Source organism: Macaca fascicularis, chromosome 6 (genome assembly GCF_037993035.2).
Source record: "Macaca fascicularis isolate 582-1 chromosome 6, T2T-MFA8v1.1".
NCBI classification, from domain to species: domain Eukaryota; kingdom Metazoa; phylum Chordata; class Mammalia; order Primates; family Cercopithecidae; genus Macaca; species Macaca fascicularis.
The window spans coordinates 87995614-88018110 of record NC_088380.1 but is presented as its reverse complement, the minus strand read 5'-3'; the positions used below and the strand labels follow the sequence as shown (position 1 = coordinate 88018110).

General features: G+C 35.7%; 1 protein-coding gene across 2 annotated transcripts in view; it reads left to right on the top strand.

Annotated features, from left to right (window-relative positions):
* The window catches only part of EDIL3 (EGF like repeats and discoidin domains 3), a 465541-nt gene that overhangs the window by 329360 nt on the left and 113684 nt on the right, over positions 1-22497 (top strand). For both annotated transcript variants that reach the window (XM_005557328.4, XM_005557327.4), the window contains 3 exons: positions 4637-4792; positions 6431-6575; positions 10797-10981. In XM_005557328.4, the coding sequence (XP_005557385.1) occupies positions 4637-4792; positions 6431-6575; positions 10797-10981 (486 nt within the window). The remainder of the gene's footprint in view (positions 1-4636; positions 4793-6430; positions 6576-10796; positions 10982-22497) is intronic.

Sequence of the window (22497 nt, the reverse complement as noted above, 5' to 3'; positions counted from 1 at the left end):
TCTTTGTCTTTTCAGGGATTTCTTTTGAATTTTAAAGTCTGAATCTGTTCTCTATTAGACTACTTTTTATTCTAGTATTAGTTCTGTTGTTTTTTTCCTTTTGATCATGGTGCTTACATTCCCTAGAGAATTTGTTATTAATACTTCAGCTAGTGATGTATTTAGAAGGAAGGGTAAAATTCATGTCCCAGCTTGAGCTACTACTGGTGGATTGAGTTGATGTAGAGAGGATACTTCATAACAGAGTTATAGTCTGTACTGACTCTACAGTCCCCTTTCCGGCAAAAGACTTCATCTGCCTCAGACACTGCTCTCACCAGGACCTCATCACTCTGATTTACCTCCTTAGTCCATAAACTGGAATGTGGAAGGCAGAGGGTACAACACTCAGGCCTGTTAGTGCCTACAGACTCCCCTCTAAGCCTGGCCCACATTTTTTCACTGCTTCTTACTGGTAGTGGGTTGAAACTGGGTAGATCAGAAAGAGCTCAACAAGTAAATTGAGAATGAGAAAGAGAAATAGAACATCTAGAAAGTTCTTCCCAAGCCTGATAACCTTTATGAGCCCTTGGAGTTACCCTCGATAAACCCCAGACACACAAACATACACTGGGATCTCAAATTTCCACTTACACTAAGGCTTTACCATAGTTTCTGTGTTCAAGTATGATAAATTTCAAAGCCTGCTCAGCAATGTTCTGTCCCAGGGCATCTTAAGTGCTGGGTTCAGTAGAGGGGGCCAGTAACCCATGCTAGTTGCTGTCTTGTCAAGAACCCATTAATCCTGCCCCCCACTGTAAGGCTCATGATTAAACACACACACACACACACACACACACACACACACACACACACACACACACCCCTAACCATAGTAGCCAGCCCTAAATGTCTTATTAGTATATAGCTTTGGAAGTCGTTTGCAAAATTATCTTTATATGGTTGTTATTGAAACAGGAAAAGTTCCCTTTTCCCCCTTCCAGGGTTTATGATAGGGTATAGCTCACTTCTTCATTGTCTCAGTGTGCAAAACCCCTAGGGGGAGGAGACAGATGGGCAGGTCATTGGGAGCATGGGCTCCGACCCCACAGCAGCTTCTAGGGGTGAACATTTACAGTTCCTGAAGCCCCACTGTGCATGTGACAGTGTATTCTTTTAGTTTTGCCATCTGTAGGCAGCTTATGTTAATCAGCTCAATTAGACATTCTGCCTTATCACGAGGACAGAGGGCTTTCTCTATCCTGGGGTTCTTGCCTTGGTGTACCAGAAAAATCAGATCACATGTTGGCTTGGAGAATGAGTGCAAGGTTTTATTGAGTGGTGGAAGCAGCTCTCAGTGAGGTAGATGGGGAGCCAGGAGGGGTATGGAGTGGGAAGGTGGTCTTCCCCTGGAGTTTGGTGGCTCAGCGGCAGGACTCTCCTCCAACTGCCCTGGCCAAATTCCCCTTGGTATCCACATCGTTCCACCCGTCAATGGCCTGCTGGCGTCTGCTGGTGCCTGTCGGTGGTGCTTTTCTGCTCCTCTGCTCCTCTCCACATCCAGCCACCTGTGTGCTCTTCTGCCAGTCTGTTCCTCTCAATGCCCAGCTGCTTGCCTGTGTGCCCACTAGGGTCTGGGGGCTTTTACAGGCACAGGATGTGAGCATGGTGGGCCAGGTGCTCTTGGAAAATGCAGCATTTGGACATGAAAACAGGAGTGTTTGTCCTCACCTAGATCCATGGGCACAGGCCCCAGAGTGGAACCCTCGCCAGGGTCCCTGCCCTTCTCCTCCCAGCACTTCCCTTTCCCCACCCCATATCATTATGATTATCTGCTTTTATAAATACACTTCTCAAAATCCAAATTTTCTGGCATTGAGTGGTTAAAGGCAGAAGAGGTAAAGGAAATGCTTTTTTGCTCCTTTTCATGTAAAAAAAAAAAAACTTTAAAAAATGTTCTAAGTGCTTTCTAGGTGGCAGATGTTGTTAATGTTTTACATGCACGTATCATATAATCTTCACATATTTTATTAAAACCTCCTTTACAGGGAGGAAATTAAATTTCAAAAAGCTTAGACAAATTGTTCAAGATTATATAGGTCAGAAGTGACGAAAACAAGACTGAAACCCCCATCAGTCCGCTCCTCCCTTCTGCATACCCTTAGCATATGTTCTAAGCATTCTAGATTCAGATTATCATTCTTTCTATTTATATTAATGTAGGAGGCCACCGTTTGCTCAAAATACCTTAGAATGCACTTCTGCTTTTTAAGGATACACAGTGTTCCTACCACCCAGTGGAACAGCAATTTCTCTGAAATCAGATACATAAATGAAAATAGTTTATTTTCTTTTCAGGCATCCACCAAGCTCATAGATAATAATTTAGACATTTCTGATGCAATCCTCAGTAGACTTTTTACATAGTATGTGGGATAGTTCATACAGGGAGAATAAAATTAAGATCACCTTTTAGCCATTGTTATTTTACAGAGATATCACAAAATAATGTTGGAATGGGATGGAAAGGAATTACTTGTAGATATTTGTAAGTGGAGGTGTTTCTAAAATCATACTATATATTTCTTCCAAGGCTTACTTAGTTTATTTCCTATAGCAACATAGTTTACTGGTATTAAATTTGAGTATGACTATGATGGTGACAACTTATCTTCCTTATACTGAATTATTTTCCAAGCTTAATAGTGCTAGATACATGAAAAGTCAAAAGTTTAAAACCTGTAATTACTAAAACTTAATGAGCCTGAGCCTGTATTCTTATAATTTTTTTTATTTTAATTTTGTGTTTAATGGAAGCAGTGCCAAAATTTAATTACAAATATCTACTAAAAGTTAGACACAACCCAAACTGGGTGATGCTTAACTAACTGCAATTCCATCTTCCTAAAATACATATGCAGAGCTTCTAAATATTAGAGCAAATAGAATTTTTACATGATTTTTAATGATTTAGAGAAAAATACAAATTCAGGTTTTTATTTTTTGATCCCATTATGCATCTACAATTAAAGCTTTAGCAAATTAGTTTCTATAGCTTATGAGCCAAAACTCTAGCAAAGATAATTTGGCTGCCTACAACAGGTATAAACAAGATAATTGAAATGAGATAAAAGATAATTGAAAAAGGAATGTTCAGCAACATCAAATGTGAAACTTGGCTTTCAAAATGGGAGAAAACATGATTCAAAGTGTTCACTGTGTATGTTGTATGTATCGGGAATATTTAAACTGCAAAGAGTCTCAGATTTAAAAAAAAAAAAAGAAAATGTCATGCATAAAATAATGAAAGAATATGACTTTTTCATAGCAGTGTGCTAATTGACCTAACATACTGAAATAAACTGTCTTTCAAACATTCCCTGTTTCAAGTTGCACAGTTAAAACTCCAAAATCAATCTTTAAAGGACTAATGGAGATAAATGTAGATAAATATTAAGAGTAGTAAGCAAAATTTACATTCATGAGGGATACTGTCTTTTTGAACCTCCAAAGAGGAATGGGACTTAAAATGTATTATGATTATAGTTGTGTGATGTCTGAACATGGAAATGAGAAAACCAAACGTGGATGTCTGAGTCCATCCACTTAGCATTGTCCAAGAAAAAAAGGGAACATCGGCCCAGAATTTTTACGCAAAAATTGTACTCATCAAAACTCCAGATTTTCTTTATATATGAATAAGACTGAGAATCACCTTGTGCGAAATAGTTAAGGGAACGATTTTATGGGGTTTCAATGGGGAAGATGAGACTTTGGGAGACTCAGAAACAATGGTGATAGAGTGGCTGTTTTCATCATGCACACCCTGGTGTGTGCATTTCAAATGCTAACTCTCAAAGTCTCATCCTACAGTGGAAAACTCTAATCACTTACATGAATCTGAAGATTTTCTGGTTTTCTTTGGAAAATAATATCTGAGTCATTAACTTAATATTATGGTATGACATATTTAATTTTTTCTGGTTTATATTTTTGGAGAGGGTGATTCATAGCAATTCATCAACAATATTTAAAAGATTTTATAGACATCATAAAGGCATTTTAATTTTAATGTTTACCATATATGAAATTTTAATGTTTACCAGATATGAATAAGGCACTTTTCTACATTGTAGCATTTAATTGTTATTAAATATTAAGTGTCAAAAAGATATCTCTATTAAATATGAGAAGAATATTAACAATTTTATTTGATGTATGTTACTCCTGAAGCGAACTGTTGCTTTCATCAGTTTATACACATTAACAGTTGTGTTGACAATAGAGTTTTATACTAATGACACAGATTACTTTGACAAGAGAATATTACCATTTTTCAGTTTATTAAGTTACATCTGCATGTCGTGAGAAACCAGATGCTTTCTATACTTACGTTTTTGGGGCATATTGCCCTTTTCAAAGCCTGTTCACAAATATTTGTTTACTTAAAAATAGTATTCCAGTATAGAAAGGAATTTTGAAGCTAAACTTAATATATGCCTATTGTAAACATTTATCTGTAAAAACTATATGAAAATTATTAGTTTTTATATTATTATTTATCTGCATTAACAATGTTCCATTTCTAAAATTCGTATTTTCAGTATTTTTATCCTGAAAGCAATAAGGTTATTGTTGATTATGCTTGTCTTTTCAGATAAATTTGCAAAGGAAAATGAGAGTTACTGGTGTGATTACCCAAGGAGCCAAGAGGATTGGAAGCCCAGAGTATATAAAATCCTACAAAATTGCCTACAGTAATGATGGAAAGACTTGGGCAATGTACAAAGTGAAAGGCACCAATGAAGACATGGTAAGAGTAATTTAACCTATTTAATTTAAAAGTAAAATGTCATTGATAATCATTGACTATCAAATGACAAGATCTTCAGGAGAAGACTTATGTTGATGAAAATAAATTACCGATGCGTCTTGTTTTTAATTGGGCTAGTGTGGTGAAGGAAGTAGTAATTTCTCCAATTTATAAATTTAAAATGGCTGACATTTAAGATTTTCACACATTTTAATTGGTAGTGCTACAAATACTTTGACACAGATGGACATAGTCTTTTGTATGACAATTAAGCTTTATTTGAAGGATACATTTTTATTTCATTTTTATTGCTTTCGTGATTAACGCACTTTTTAGTTTGTTTGTTTTGTTTTGTGTTTTGAGACGGAGTCTCACTCTATCGCCCAGGCTGGAGTGTAGTGGCACGATCTCGGCCCACTGCAAGCTCCGCCTCCCGTGTTCACCCTACTCTCCTGCCTCAGCCTCCCAAATAGGTGGGACTACAGGCGCCCGCCACCACGCCCGGCTAACTTTGTATTTTTAGTAGATATGGGATTTCACCGTGTTAGCCAGGATGGTCTCAATCTCCTGACCTCATGATCCTCCTGCCTTGTCCTCCCAAAGTTCTGGGATTACAGGAGTGAGCCACCGACCCCAGCCAATTTCCACACTTCTTAATGAAATAACTATTATATTAATGAAAACTATTATCTTAAAAGCAAGAAAAGCACTAAATGATAGAAGAGATATATATCTTTATATGCTTCATATTGGAAGAAAGATTTGTTACATAGCAAAATAAAATATTTTAGAGGTATGGGATATAATATTCAATACCTCCTTTTCTTTTCTTATGATATTCCCAATTCTTTCGTTAGCTCTTCATCAAAAATTTTAATTTTAAAAATATCAGAACTGGAGATCATCCCATTTAAAATCAAGCATTATACTAGACTCTAATAAATTATATAAAATAGTTTTAAAATTACCCTCTTAAATGAATTTAAACAAGGTTTTTGGATTATCAGGTTTACATGAAAGGTAAAATAAAAATAAACCTTAATGAATTTACAATGACACATTATAGTACTTGAATTTTAGAGGCAAACATAGTTTTTGGCTGGAAATTTTAATAAAGAATTCTATTATCCAATTACTTGGGACTGGCTGATGAAGATATAATCTTGATGAGTCAAACCTTAAAGCATCATAAATCTAATCGTAGCATTAGAGACACTGGATGATCAGGAAGCAGTAGCAAAGACTGGATTCTACCCACAAAAGTACGAATACTAAGTAGCAAAATGGGCAGACAGTCCCAGCTTAAACTGAAGGATTTAAGGTGTCCATTTCTCAAAAAAAGAGAAGAGCACTCCCCTGGTTCTGAAAGACTGGCCTTAAAATTAACAGGACCATCACAGTGGAATATAGAGCAAATCATGAGCCACAGTGGTTTATGGCTTTAATTAGGATTTTATGTGTGGATTTTATAGTCAGTGCTCATGGCAAGGCACTTCTCAAATGCTCCATGCTCCCAAATTACGTAATCTGATCTTTGAACAATTATTTTTGATAAGGTGTAGATAGGGTCAATATGTAAAAATAGGAAAAGAAGCTGTTGCAATGAATGATTTTAAACTCTGTATTGTTTTTACACAGGTGTTTCGTGGAAACATTGATAACAATACTCCATATGCTAACTCTTTCACACCCCCCATAAAAGCTCAGTATGTAAGACTCTATCCCCAAGTTTGTCGAAGACATTGCACTTTGCGAATGGAACTTCTTGGCTGTGAACTGTCGGGTAAGTCTCAAATTAACTATTTCTGTATTCTCTTTAAAGAAAACAAAAAGCATATTTGTATGTAGCCTGTTACTAACCTGCAAATTCAACAACCACAGAAATGTATTTCTGGGGCAAACTGTCTACAACATGGTTCAGGGAAAACCAGTGTGTGTTTATGTGTAGAATAAACAAGTTCTAAAACATGCTACAGGGTAGAATTAATGTAGAAAGAGTAATGTGTTTTGTTGGGTGGTCAAAGAAAGCACAAGGAATTCTCATGGGAAACTTGTCACTTTTAAATGTGTCTCATTGTTTTGCATAATAACTTTGATTTATGTTTTCTGACAAAAGTTTAGTAAGAACTAGAATCTACCCGACCTCATAAATTGCAGTTAAGGGTAGGCTATATAACACAGAAGAGTAAGTTTATCTTTGTCCATCTACCATAAGAACTTTGTCTGTCTACCATAAGAACTTTTTTTTAGGTTTTATGAAACATGTAAATTTATCATTCCTCCCAAGGGGACAATACTTCAATACCAAGATTGCTAATATAAATTCATTCTTGGATCATTCTTAGCTAGCAACCTGCTTATTGTACAAATAGTGGTTATCCAACTCAAGGATAACCTATCAAAGGACTCGGAGTTAAATAATTCTTGTCCCACAGGAACATCAATATTAGATGTAAAGATGAAGACCTAATGTGTGGGTCTTACAGTGGCCCCATTTCAATATAGTTAGATTCTGAATGAAATAGAAAATTGTATCTAGGCATTTCACTTATTATATTTTTGGTAGTTGTTCTTATATGTCTGGCATCACAATTTACAAACTATCTTTGCCGCAGTGGCCTGAAATTATTTTGTTCAAATAACTGTGAAGAAAACTAAAAGTGCATGTGTGCTCCACTTTTTAGTGTAACCTTGAAGTGAGGAAAAACACTTACCAAATCTAAAACAATACCACTTAATTAAAAATGGGAGAACAAGTCCCTGCAAAGAGACAACTATGAGCTTTTTATTCATTTCAAGAGGTTGCCTATAGGTTAAAGCACATACTTTATATCTGTTTCTCTTCCTAAATTTATTTGTGTTGCCTAAAAAAGGAATGATTTTCAAGTAAATAAAATTTACTGTTAAATAGCCAATTTTTAATAAGCCCATTACATTTTAAGAATTAAAGCAATTTGTACAGGCAAGTGAACCTATTTTAAGAATCACATTTTCATATTCTATATTGGTGTATTTTTTGAAGCAATCAACATTTGCTTTAGTACCATTAATTTTCCTAACAGAGATCTTTTCCTTATTTTGGTAATTTAATCCAGTTTGTTTACTCCAGTTATTAAGATTCAGTAAATCTTAGCAGACTTATTGCTGTACAGTGTTTGTATTCCGTGTCACTATATCACCACAGACCAGTGTCATCCCTAAGCCATTTATCATAAAGCAATCAAGAGGAAGCCACAATATGATGAGGTCTGCTGCAAGTCACATGGTTTTTAGTTGCTTAACATCGCCTTCTACAATTTTTCAGTCTTTTGATTCATGAGGGTCAGTCTTTCACACATGGCATGGTTACACCCCTAAGACGTGAATATATTTTACTTCCAAGTTTGACAAGACGTTACACCTGACACTTTACAGGTTTTATTTTCTCAAAAAGAAGCAGTGCTGCATCTCCCAGCACAGCAAATTGATTTTGAACTTGCATGCAGAGAGTAATATCTCTCAATGGTTGCTTTAAAAAACTAGAGCACTTCATTATAGAAATACCAATTTCATTGTTAATACTTCATTTTGTTCAAGTGCTGGCCACACTGGTGAAAGAGTTAATTAATTTATATGCATGAAATCATATTGATAAGAAGTAAAATATGTGGCATGAGGCACATTGGCAGAGAGGTTAGCTGTAACACTTGGAAATAAACACTAATGTAATGTACCAAACTACTCCCCACAATCCAGTGGAACACTGTAAAGCCTTATTGTATTCAGTAAATTGTTACTAAAATCTTTCACCCTGCCTAGAAGATCAGCACATAATCTCTTCCCAGAGACTTTTGAAGATCAACTCCTAAATTCTCTGAAAGAAGTATGACTTAAAATGTTTGGAATAAAATAGATTATGACCCTAATTAGAGGAGGAATACTCATCCATTCATTCTATGAACCAATAATTTGGCAATTCTGAGATAAATACTAGACAACAAAATGGGTATAAAGTGAATTTTATGGCTAAGCAGAAATGGTCAAAGTAAAGGCATTCCTTTTCTATCCAGTACTTCAATACTATGTTATATCACAAAAGGAAAGAAACAACTACCTTTCCTCTTTCTTTGTGTCTCCTGGAAACTAAGCAAAGTTTTCAAAGGCTTGAGGGGTGGTATGCAGGTAGAGGCAAAGATGGGGATAAAAGAACAAGTCAGAATTTTTCAATGCAGACAATGTATGTTACTGTGAAACTAACTTCCTGAAGATAAACAGCTTGCCATTAAGCTTGTTAGAACTTTCTAGACTCTTAGAGAATTGTTATGACTTTTTTTTTTTCCCCACCCAGAATATACAGGTAGGTATTACAGCTATCTTTAACATGAGGCTTCAGATACATATCTCCTATACCAAAATGCACTCGTGTTAAGATACACAGCCCTCCTTGTCATATTTTCCATGTTTTCATAGGATATGCATTTCCTAGATGGTGGAGGTGAAGGGAAATATGGGGAGCCTCAAGAAGGAAGAAGTAATTTAGATTGACCAGGACAGAAAGCAATTAGTTATAGCTAAGAATTATTGATCAATTAAGAGTTCTAAAGCACCTCTTTTATAGTTTAGACTCCAAAAAAGGTCTAGTTTTGGAAACTGTACACAATAATTAAATATTATTGAGTACTTGTTGATATGCTGATATTTGGGGACTTACCATTGCCATCTGTTGGGATGAGTTTTACAGAAATCATACAAATAGCTAACATTGACTGAATGCTGTGTGCCAGCACTGTTTCTAAGTACTTTATGTTTATTAAGTAATTTCGTGGAACACTTCCTTGAGGTAGTTTCTATTATTATCACCATCTTACAGATGAGAAAATTTAGGTAGAAAGTTGTTAAATAACAGGGCAAGGCCACGCAGCTGGGAAATGGGAGACAGTAGAGTGTGAGGAGAAAGTATCGGGTTGGAGGAGTGTCCTCTTGTCATCTTTGCTTCTTTGATGATCAAACTTACCTTGTGAGTTACTTGACCACAATTTAACAGTTTCATATAAAGAAGACTCAGCCCCTGGCTCGTATGATGATAGAATCATGCTCTCTATCACAAAAACTGTAAAGAGCATTTTGTCACAGTTGCAATCCAAGATTGGGAAATTGTGTGTATATGTATACACACACAAATATATGTACATACATATAATTTTTCAAGGACAGGCAGGCCAAAATTTTTACCATATTAAACTCAAAAATATATGCTGTAGATTTGAGAATCTTACAAAAATACCTAAACTTTATAGGTTATTGAATATGATTAAAATAAAATAATGTATTAAAAGGTTTGTTCAGTGGTGGTTTTAGCTAGAATTGTCTTATCTTCTGTTATCTATTAGTTTAAATTATGCTTGCACAATGCCTGGCACATGGCATACCGTCAGTAAATACGAGATTCCTGTCTTACAGAATAAATGATGTTGGTGCTGTAAGAATCAGTGATAAAGATTAACGTATTTCTTGAAAAACAAAATGCTGTCCAGTTTAGAATACAGCAGTGGAGCAGCTTGTGAAAATGACTTTGTACTGAGGGAATTTTCATTTGCAGTAATATGAAAACAAATAAAAGAAAAACAAATATACTTTGTGAGAAAATGTCCCATTTCTAAAGACAAAATGAAACTGTTGAAAACTAGGTAGCAGTCAGGAGGCCTCCAGTAATGAGGCAGGAGAGAGCATTTCAGCATTGTTTTCATTTTGCAAAATCATCTATCGCAGAAGAGTAGTTTAAATTGTCCTGTTTTCAATTTTTCCAAAATATATTCAGACAAAATAGCTTGAATTGACTATCTTGTTTTTCGATTTTGTTTCAGATTTATTTCTGATTATAGCTTTTTTTTGGATTTAGATGCTTTCTCTTTGAAGGAATGAATAGTATTATGTTTAATCTTCTCTTGCCTATCCAAAATGAATGCAGAAAAGTTCCAGGGTGATAAATTATTATTCTCATGGAGCCCTTCTCATTTTCTTTCAGGTTGTTCTGAGCCTCTGGGTATGAAATCAGGACATATACAAGACTATCAGATCACTGCCTCCAGCGTCTTCAGAACCCTCAACATGGACATGTTCACTTGGGAACCAAGGAAAGCTCGACTGGACAAGCAAGGCAAAGTGAATGCCTGGACCTCTGGCCACAATGACCAGTCACAGTGGTTACAGGTAAAATTTTCCAAAACTGTTTAACTACCCACTATTCCTCTTTCTTAGAAGATTTCCTGTTGATTAGGTGAGTGTCAGAGTCGTTACCTTCATGCTAATTTAAATGTGCCTTCATCTTTGGCTTAACTAAATTGGTAAAACACAAATTCCTTATGAAGCCATGTCTATGGGCTATTTTTACGCTGGCCTTGGTTTATAGATGCTAGTGTCAGCTTGATGCAGGAGACTGTACCAGATCACACTATGTGTATGTCAATTGATTGATTAGGAGAGCATTTGCATCTTAACTCTCATCCATTCTAATACTTTGTATTAATATTGGCTTTGAAAGCATGACAGCAGGAATCCACAGGGCATTGAAATCATGCCACTGACCTGCAAACTGTTCACATAGAATCATGACTCAGGACATATTAGCTCCTTACTTGTGGTTGCTAAGCAATGAAGATATTTGATTACATTCTCAAAACAGATCTTGCTTATAGAAGGAAACCATAGATACTGCAGAGTTTATTTATCATTTGCAAATGAACTAAGGTTACAGTCAGTGCTTTTTAAAACAATCTTCATGAAACTCACTTATTTGTGGAGCACGTTTAAATATGCACAGGTTTGTTAGTGGCTTCTGTGGCAAAAAGTAAGACAACTCAATTCCGTAATGAGATCACTTTATAGTGAAAGATACGAGTTCTGTTCTTGTTGATTTTTATGCTGTATTCATGAGTTTAAAAACTGTAGTAGTTCATTGCATTCCCAGAAATCATGAAAACAATTTAAAATAGCGAATTCCACCCCTATCAAACAAGATTTGCTAAATCTGTAATGGTTCTTATCAGGTTACCTGAAATTTGCAATAGTTCCTTCCCTCCCTCCCCTCCCCTCCTCTCCTCTCCTCTCCTCTTGTCTCCTCTCCTCTCTGCTCCTCTCCTTTTTTGAGACGGGGCTCACTCTGTTGCCCAGGCTAGAGAGCAGTGGTGAAAGCATAGCTCACTGCTGCCTTAAGTTCCTGGGCTCCGGTGGTCCTCCTGCCTCAGCCTACCAAATAGCTAGGACTACAGGTGCACATCATTATACCCAGCTATTTTTTTTTTTTCTTTTGTGCAGACAGGTGTCTCACTGTGTTGCTCAAGCCGATCTTGAATTCCTACCTCCGGCAGTCCTCCTGCCCCAGCCTCCCAAAGTGTTGGAATTACAGGCATGAGCCACCACATCAGGCTTCTTTTTTCAGTTTTTTTCTTCAGTTGGCCTTGCTTTTTCTTATACTCACAAGTAGAAATATTCACTTTTTTCTTTACTTTCTGTTAACATTCTTTATTGATCTAGAGCTTTATTCAGCTATCATTAGCTAGCACACATTATGGGTAATTATGTAAGTCTTTCTCGTATTATCGTTCTATGAACTTTTTGAAGGTAAGGAGTATGTTTTCTAATATATCATCCCAGAACCCAACCTTATAAGTAGCAGTGCTTACTAAATTAAATTATTCATTTAACAAATGTTTGTGATGAATCTAGAAAGCATCATATAACATGAGAAGTAGTGATGACACATAAGTGAGCAATACACTATTCAAGCTCTTAAGACATTAAGATATTACCCCTTGCTTAAAATATTCCTTTTACCTGGCTTAGCTTACACTATTTTCTATTTTCTTCCATCCTTATAGCAGATGTTTCCCAATGTCCTTTCCTGGTCACCCTTCTTCTCCCCATTATCTTCCTGCTAACATCTCTTTCACCAGCTCCACACACTCACATTAACTGATTTAGCAAGTATTGGTAATTTCAACTGTGGAAAAATGACTTAAATATCTTAAAATCGTTTCCCTTCGTATCACCATCGCCACTGCTACTTCTATCATCAGCGCTACCACCCTCTTTCACCCAGGTTTCACAGAAGCCTCTTAACCAGCTTTTCCGTTTCTGGTTTTACTCTCTAAAAATTCATTTCTTAAGTTGTAACTCGTGTGTGTGTGTGTGTGTGTGTGTGTGTGTGTGTGTGTGTGTGTGTTTTCCTAAAAGGTAAATATTGTTCTCTTACTCTCTTGTTTAAAACCCTTCATTACTCCCTCTGTTTCAGAATAAGGTGCAACTTCCTTAATATAGCCTAAGAGTTTTTGCATGATTTGGCCCCAGTTCGTTTCTTACCCTACTCTTCTAAATTTGCTTGTACTCAAACCAAGTACTATCTTCTTCTTCCCATTCCTTTATAAATGTCCTCTTGTTATAAGAAATGAATGGAAAGAGCCTCTACCCACAGCATTATCTGCCTTCTGTTGTATTTAAATCCTTCAGCTTCAGTTCGGATGTACCTTTCTCTGGGAAGGTTTTGCTGCCAAATCCATTCTGCCCACGTCTGACTTAAATCTTTCTCATGTATACTACTGCATCCTCTGTAATTTTGTCACTATATCATTTTCTCACTGTATTGGAAATTGTGTTTTTATGCTAAGCTGTTTGTTTCAAGAGGCTGAGACTATGCCTGTCCTGACTTTCTTAACTTGTGGTTCAGCATCTAACTGACCCACATGGTGGGCATTCCATAAAAATCTGTTGAATGAATAAATGAATGATTCATTCAAAAAATAATTCAAGTTATTGGTTTGAGCCAACATAGCATATAAGTTTGATCCCCAATTTAAGAGGCCAACTGGTACATATTCTTAATTTATCAGTATTTAAAAGATAAATTTAAAATTTCTTGTTGAAGAACTGGTCTTTTTTTTTAAAATAAGGAAACTAAATTTTTATAATATATAACTGTCATGAAGTTTTCAGGTTCTTACTTGGAAGGAAATCTTCTTTCCTTTTGTTAGACTTGACAATGATCAATTTAAAATTTTTCGTTGCTATATATTCTAAAGACTGTAAATATTCCAGTCATGTATCAGATTGGCTGCATATTGCTAATGTTATTTGTGAGTCACAATGCCGTGTGGAATAAGGCAAACTATTTTACACCCCATAAGTAGCTCGGGAGGTTGGTAGACTCTAGAAACATCCACATAAAGGGATTGCAAATGGCACATTTCTTTGGAAAGATAAAAATTAAACAAATATTTTTCATGAATCAGGGTGTAATCTTCAGTGTGAACCTCCATCTAACACTTTGTTCAAGATGATTTTTCAACTATCTTCTTAAAGTTATTTGCATGCTAAAATTGATTCATTCTGTTGATAATAGACTTTCTGTTAATTCAAGGACTAGTTCTTCTAATATATGTCTAATTTTTGTTGTATCAAAACATATTCAGAATCTCCAGGGCAGAGTAAATTTACATCTTTCCTTTTACTTATTTATTTTCTGACATCATCCAAGAAAAAGGCCCAGAATTGTGACTATTTTTTGTTTTTTTCCCCTCAAGAACATATAATCTGTTCAACTGTATATTGTTATGCTTGTTAGTGTTTTTGTTGAAAATAAGATTAACATTTTCATAGATAACAATGTATGGGGTGATTTTCTTTTTAAGTTGTTTATATAGGGGTAACATAGAGGTCAATTTTTATCCTGAATTTATTTATAAAATCAGCCTCTGAATTAAGTGTATTTTTAACTAAAATGCATCAGTTCTGAGCGGTAGCTCCTCTGAAGAAAAGTCATGTCTGCCATTTAAATTCCCTTCCTTCATTATCAATCTCTTGCTATTTTTTTAAGAAATGTCTTTTACATACCAACTAAAACGTGACCCTCTAATAGAGTTTTATTTCCATTTAATAGGTTTTTCAAAAAGCTAATCAGATATCTGGCAATACAATTGTAAATTCAGCCCCCCAAAATGCCCGTATGCCTAATTGTGATATAGCTGAAGGAATTCTTATGTGTCCTTTTGGGAATTTGTATGTATTCAAATCTCATTTTAACATTCTATTATTTTTATTACTCTAATGTTTCATCTAGTCACTTCTATAAGATCAAAATGTCTGGAACTTCTCAAACAAATGTTCTTGTGTGATTTTTTTTTTTTTTTAAGAGGTGATCCTACCTAATTGGCTAGCTTTCTTGAGTTGCTACTATTCATAAAATTATTATGCTATTTCTATCTGAACACGGTGAAAATGTGTGAGGGCCTCAGGAAGCCCTAAACAGAGGCATTTTCAGACCTCTGTGTATGATGTTTTGTAAAACTTTAAAATTCAACTAATACTTTGAGCAATAAAGCCTACCAATGTGTTTTCTGAAAGCCTCCCAAAGGTCAAATTTTAGTTTTTAACTTTCAAGAAAATCTTACCAACATTGAAATTGAAAGATTCTGAGCCAATTATTCCATACTCCTAGTTGGACATTCCTAACTCATGGTTAGGCTAGATATTAATCTTTGTTATAAAAATAAAGTAACATTTAACTCACAGAGATGTTTTTAGGTTACGACTATTAGCTTCTGTAGTTAGTTTCCAAACAAAGAAGTCAGAAATTGTGATGGCTCTTAAGGTGGATTAAATAAAACAAATAACAGAACAGTGGAAACATGCAGTAGGTACCCAGTATTGCATAGATCCCTTCTTTTCCTTTCTGGTGGATTGTGTGCCTCAGGAGAACAGAATTAGACACCACCAATTTTAATCAAAAATGAAGATTTGCATATGTATTCTTCACTTCCTTGTGTTGATAAATTACATATATTGGCATTGGCACATAAAAACTTTGAAATGTCTTTATCTAGGTAACATCAGATTGTTCAGCTTCTTTATCCAGTAGTAATAATTTAAAGTGAATAATTTCTCATTTGCCAATCTTCTCTACTGAAACTGTATTTTTACTAAAGTGGTTATGTATTTTTATGTCTATTATCAATGGCTTTCAACAGAAATATTAATTTCTTTTTTTATTTATGCTCATATTAGACAAACTGAAATTAAACATTGTTAAGATGCTTAAAGACATTCTGTGAGGAGCAGTGACATTGCTAATGATCATGCTATTAATTGTGAAGAAATATACTGATTCATTTTGGTTTTGTTCACGGAACTAAGAAAACTGCACTCAGAGAATTAACTTGGATTAACTGAAAACTTATTTTAAAGTAAAATACTACAAATTTTGTTATAATGAATACATTTCATGTGTATTCATTGCCATATTGGTGGTGACTATAGAAAATGGATAATTTACTATTCATAATTAAATCTACTGAAACGTTTTTCAGATTTCATAAAGGGCAACATAATATAAAGGACTAACAGGAAGGAAAATGTCACAATCCCACCCAAGAAATGACCTTTTGGTCTATTTCATAAGACATTTGCTAATTTAAGGTAATCTGCATAGTATTTCAACCAAATTAGTAGAATTAATAGAGTTGTTAGACTGAACATTTTAGTGTTGACCTTTGTCAAAATCACATCTGACTCTACAGATTTTCATTTCAATACTAATTTTGTGGAAATGTGTAAGAAATCAATTGAATGTAAGCTTTCAAATTAAATAAGCCTTATTTAATTTAGATCATGTCAGATTTTTATTTTTTATTTTTTATTTTTTTTTTATTTTTTATTTTTATTTTTTTTTTTTTTTGAGACGGAGTCTGGCTCTGTCACCCAGGCTGGAGTGCAGTGGCGCGATCTCGGCTCACTGCAAGCTCCGCCTCCCGGGTTTACGCCATTCTCCTGCCTCAGCCTCCCGAGTAGCTGGGACTACAGGCGCCCGCCACCTCGCCCGGCTAGTTTTTTGTATTTTTTAGTAGAGACGGGGTTTCACCGTGTTAGCCAGGATGATCTCGATCTCCTGACCTCGTGATCCGCCCGTCTCGGCCTCCCAAAGTGCTGGGATTACAGGCTTGAGCCACCGCGCCCGGCCCATGTCAGATTTTTAAAAGGGAGTATTCTAGACATAAAATTATAACTTCATTAAAGCCATTAACTTCTTTTGCCTTCTGAACAATTTATTTACAGGAGAACTAAAGGAAAGGTTTTCAAAATTAAGTGACCACCAGGCCACTGGAAACATTTGTCAATAGGAAGGATTATTCTGATTTCTAATGTTTCTCATTTATGAAGGGTTCACCTAAAAAGAAGATCTAAAAGGGTCAAGTAATGAAACTTGTGTATGATTGTGAGACAGCTTCCATTCTTCTATAGTATTGATATATGTTGGGGTGTGCTAAGGGAATCAAAGGATGCTCAGACTTTGGTAGGACTATAAGTCATCCTTATGTATTGTTTCATTTTTTAAACCACATACCATGAATAAGAAATCTTTTTGACTTTTATAATTGTATGATGTCAAAGGGAATCCCCATTATCCAATTAGAAAAAAAGAACTTTTAATAAACAAAACAAAATTGAAAGGGCATTTGTACAGAAAATACTTAGAGTACAAAGAAAAGTGCAGTCAATATCAATGTAGCGTAAGGAGTGCAGAATTTAAGGCACAAAATATAGATGTGAGGGCTGACCAATTATATCAATACTCTGAGACTTCAGTGTTCTTTCTTTTTTATGTAAAATGGAGACATTACACAAAAAGATCAGTCCCAGCCTATCTTCTCCTTTTAAAATCCCTCACACCAGTAAAATTCTGGTGCCTAACTGATGACTGGACGAATCCAAAGAAATTAGAAAATTATCAAGACCACCAGCTGATTTCTTTGTAATGTAGCACAAGTATGAAGCTAACAAAAGGTCATATAACAATTAATGATACAAATATAGCAATCTAAACTTCAAATAAACCTATCAAAAGTTAACTTTTGTACAATGAATAACATGTCTACTTAATACTCAAAATATTGCCCCTACCTTTCCATCCATTCGAATTTTGAGTCATTTACTTGGTTTAGTGTCTTACATCTCTCTAAAAACAGCTTAGACAACAAAAACTTCCATGAGACAAGGAAGTAAGATATAGTAAGCAATTATTAAATACTAACACACAAGCACTTACATATGGAAAATCATGAAAAAGGCCCAAAGTAATAGTTTCTGGTGGCAATGAGAAGGAAATAGATTAGCCCCAGATACAGGGTACAATCTCGGAAAGACAAGCTCCAGTGGTACATTAAAAAATGCATAGAAGTTTTATGGTTTGGAGGTTATTAATGACTTTATACTTTTTGAATTAAAATAAGTATATCTGAGGCACCTGTTATAACAAAACACAATGCCATGGGCAAGGAACTGAAAGACATACTCAGTATTATGTCTGCCTGCATGTATGATTACTGATGCCCTAATTGTCATGAATTCAAAATTCCAAAAGCAAGAAACAGAAATGTAGGATGCTGGATGCTTCTGCTTAGAAGTGGTATTGAAACCATTGAAAAACAATGATAGAAATTAAAAGAATTTCATGAGCACAACAGGCCCACTCCTGTTTTATGATAATGCAAATTAGATGACTTCTGATTCCTGTGTGTGCAAATGAATTTTCATTTGTGACATATTAAGTTATCTTTTTAGTAACAAAACATAGCTGTAAGAATGGTAACCATTCTCTTCTAAAAATATGAACTGAAAATATGCCAATGAGTAAAATTTAGAGCTTGGGAATACTGTTTCAAATATTATGAGCATTTGTAAAGCCTTTTAAATAAAATTACAATCAATTGTAATCAGTAATCTCATTTTGTCTTTAAAGCAGCCCTCTCCGTGAGCTAAGTTATGTTTGTTTTATAATGAAGAATCAGACAAGCCTGTTAAAGATTGCACAGCCAGTCAGTTGTCTAAAGGGGATTCAGCACTTGTCAGGAAGCCTATGAGATGATTTTTATCATAGTATTTTCTAGACTATTAAAATGATTGAAGTGAGTCATTTTTTTCACGGGATATCTGTTGGATTAGGAAGCCCCACCAAGGCCCAGTCCTGACCAGCATAGCTCTAGCCACTTACCTTGTCTTGAATAAGAGCTCCTGGTGGGTTCTGCCAGGCTCTGCAGATTCTGTGGATTCAGCTCGCCTGTAATCCCAGCACTTTGGGAGGCCGAGGCGGGCGGATCACGAGATCAGGAGATCAAGACCATGCTGGCTAACACAGTGAAACCCCGTCTCTACTAAAAATACAAAACATTAGCCGGGCGTGGCGGCGGGCGCCTGTAGTCCCAGCTACTCAGGAGGCTGAGGCAGGAGAGTGGCGTGAACCCGGGAGGCGGAGCTTGCAGTGAGCCGAGATCGCGCCACTGCATTTCAGCCTGGGTGACAGAGCGAGATTCGGTCTCAAAAAGAACCAAAAAACAAAAAAAAAATAAAAATAAATTTGTGGTGCCACATTGTAACGATTGTATATCCCTTCCAGTGTTACTGAGCATTGAATATACACAAACACACGTATGAAATATTTGGAAAATGAATTTCCTATATTTTTGGTTTAAAATAAAATAAATAAGAAATAGAAATGTAAATTGTAATATTTTCTGCCCAGAACCCAACGATATGTTTGTTATTCATACATTATGTTTTAGAGAACCCTGCTCTGTCCAGCGAGCTTGCACATAGTTAAGCTCACCTGGCTTAATTGCTTTGGTATATCCCAGAGACTTTCGTAATATTTCCTCAAAGCCAGTGATGCTATAATAATAGGTAGTTCACTCTTTGTTTACATTTATGATTGTAAATATCTCTCATTTATGAAGTATTGATTTGCTAGCTGATGTCAAAATAAAATTTGTTTATAGAAAATTTTGCATTCAATTCTTTTTAATTAATACAATCAGCATTTGTGTGGGGAAAACATGCCTCAGTGAAGTGACTTTCAAATGTCTAATGTCTGCTCGTTTTATGCCGCTATTATAATTCTTTAGCATGGTGTATCTTCTGGACCTAGACAAAGCCTTTTCTGTATAGATCTTTGGTAAGATTCTTCTCTGAGATTATTTAAGATGTGACTAAGGACACGTTTATCTGCTTACAGCTTCTGGATAACAACTTTCTGGAATTAGTTTATATTTTAAAAAATAGATATACATTTTTTTCACTAGAAGAGATTGTGACCTTAGTGTTAAAGCCAACCAAAGTTTAACTTCTGAACTAATTTCTTAGGTTCCTTACCCAGGCCCAGTCAATGAATCTTTATGCTGCTCTTGCCGTTTGACCTGCCCTCTACTTCTGGCAGTTTCTGATATGTGTCTTACTGCTCTCCTCCCATGACTTCTTTTCCACCTGAGCTTTGCTGGGTGCCTGTTGATTAGTTTATCTATTGATAAGGTTTTTGGCTGTGTCCTTACCCAAATCTCATCTTGAATTGTAGCTCCCATAATTCCTATGCATTGTGGGATGGACCCAGAGGGAGATAATTAAATCATGGGGGCAGTTTTCCCCATACTTCTCTCATGGTAGTGAATAAGTCTCACGAGATCTGATGGTTTTATAAGGGTTTTCCTCTTTCTCTTGGCCCTCCTTCTCTCATTCTCTCTGTGGCCATCTAAGACGTGCCTTTTACCTTCCACTGTGATTGAGAGGTCTCCTTAGCCACGTGGAACTGTCAATCCATTAAACCTTTTTTTCTTTATAAATTACCCAGTTTTGGGTATGTCTTTATCAGCAGTGTGAAAACAGACTAATACATCTACTCTTTGGCTTTGCACTCCAGCTCTAACCTGCCCTCTGAAGGGTACTTGGTTGTTTTTCAGCAGCCCACCCTCATCCCTGTTGAAGTTTCAGGAACTGCCCTGGCTCTTATGGTGCCACCTGCTGCCACTTTGACTTCTGGCTTCTCAGTACACATGGGTCTAGCTTGCTGCCATAGCTGACTTCCACCTTAGGCTTTCCACCACCGTCAGAGCTCTTGGTTCCTAGTCCTAGTTGTGAATCCAAAACTGCTATCCCAACACAAAATTTCCATTACCCAGATGACCCTTTTTTCAGATAGTTCCACTACCAGATTTGGGTTCTTCTGATGGCAGACCCAGTTTTCAAAATGGCCTTCTTTTCCTTGTTTGATTTTAAACTGATCAAATTAGGAAAATATATATGGTACTCTTTCATCCTAAAAATGCAGTCCTTTAAACCAAATTACATTCTCTTTCTCTCCAAATGATAAATCATTTCAGCATTTTCCAAAATGTATCCTGAAAATCACTACTTCCATAAGGTAAGCAGTAAATCCTCCCCCGCAACAAAAAACTGGTTCTGGGCTGAAATACATTTTGTAAATTCTATATTCTCTGTTATGTTCTTAATTTTTCACATGCATATTAACATAGTAAAGACTCTTAAGATTCCTATAGGGAAGAGAGTTGTTTGCTCTTTTTTTAGTTGATGATTTTCTAACTTATTTTTTCATGGAATGCTTTTTAACATAGATGAAGCTGGAAACCATCATTATCAGCAAACTAACACAGGAACAGAAAACCAAACACTGCATGTGCTCACTCATAAGTGGGAGTTAAACATGAGAACACATGGACACAGGGAGGGGGACATCACACACAGGGGCCCTGTCGAGGGGTGGGGTCAAGGAGAGGGATAGCATTAGGACAAATACCTAACACATGTGAGGCTTAAAACCTAGACGATGGGTTGATACATGCAGCAAACCACCATGGCACATGTATACCTATGTTACAAACCTGCAAATTCTGCACATGTATACCAGAACTTGAAGTAAAAAATAAGAATAAAAATAAATAAAATAAAAATAAAAATAACTACCCTAATATCCCATAAGAACCACTTTGGAATATCATGTAATAATTAAATTGTATTTTTACAGCACTTTGTTGTTTTCAAAGGGTGTTTCTATTTTTTTACTGTATCTTTCTAATAATATGTGTACATATGTCTATACACATGTACATATTATTTGTATAAATTATCCTGTCTTAAAACATGAAAAATACAATGTGCAGACATTACATGACTTAATCCTGCAAATGGCAGAACTTGACCCAAAAATCCAGTCTCTCCCTTTTCTGTTGAGTTCCATTTCTTCATGGCTGCCTGTGGCTGACATCACATAGAATGTGGTTTAACCTTAACAGCCTTTTTTTGCATCAACATGATTTTTTCAGTTCAGCACAATATGTGCAAAATATGTGTATCCACAAACTTGGTTTTCCAGTTCACTGCATGCCTCTGTTCCTACTTCATATAACAAACAATTTCATCAATTCTTGGTTCATATCTGTGTAGACCAAGCATTTGAAATTACCTAAATGAATTCAAAGCATTGTTATCATTTCATCTTCAGAATGGTGCACATAAGCTAAAGTTAGGCCAGGTATGTCTAAGGAATAGTAAACCCCTGTCATGAATAAAATGAGTCATATGCATGGACCACTCCAAGCAAGGAAAGTAAGAAATGAACACTTTTACTTGCTGAGAAACAGTTCCTAAGAGAAGTTTACAACAGTACACAAATACTTATTTGTCACTCAAGTTGTAAAAATTTTCTGTCCTGTTTCTTAAACTGCATTTAACTTTCTTTAAAACTGTTTTCTCTTGCTTAAAATGACAGAGGATCATCGCTACCACTTGTCTTTATATAAACTGTAGTTTGTCCTTCTGTAAATATTCACATGCTTTGGTTTTGCCTTCTCTATGTTCATTTCTCTATGTTCATAAGTAAATTTCTGTCTCCTGGT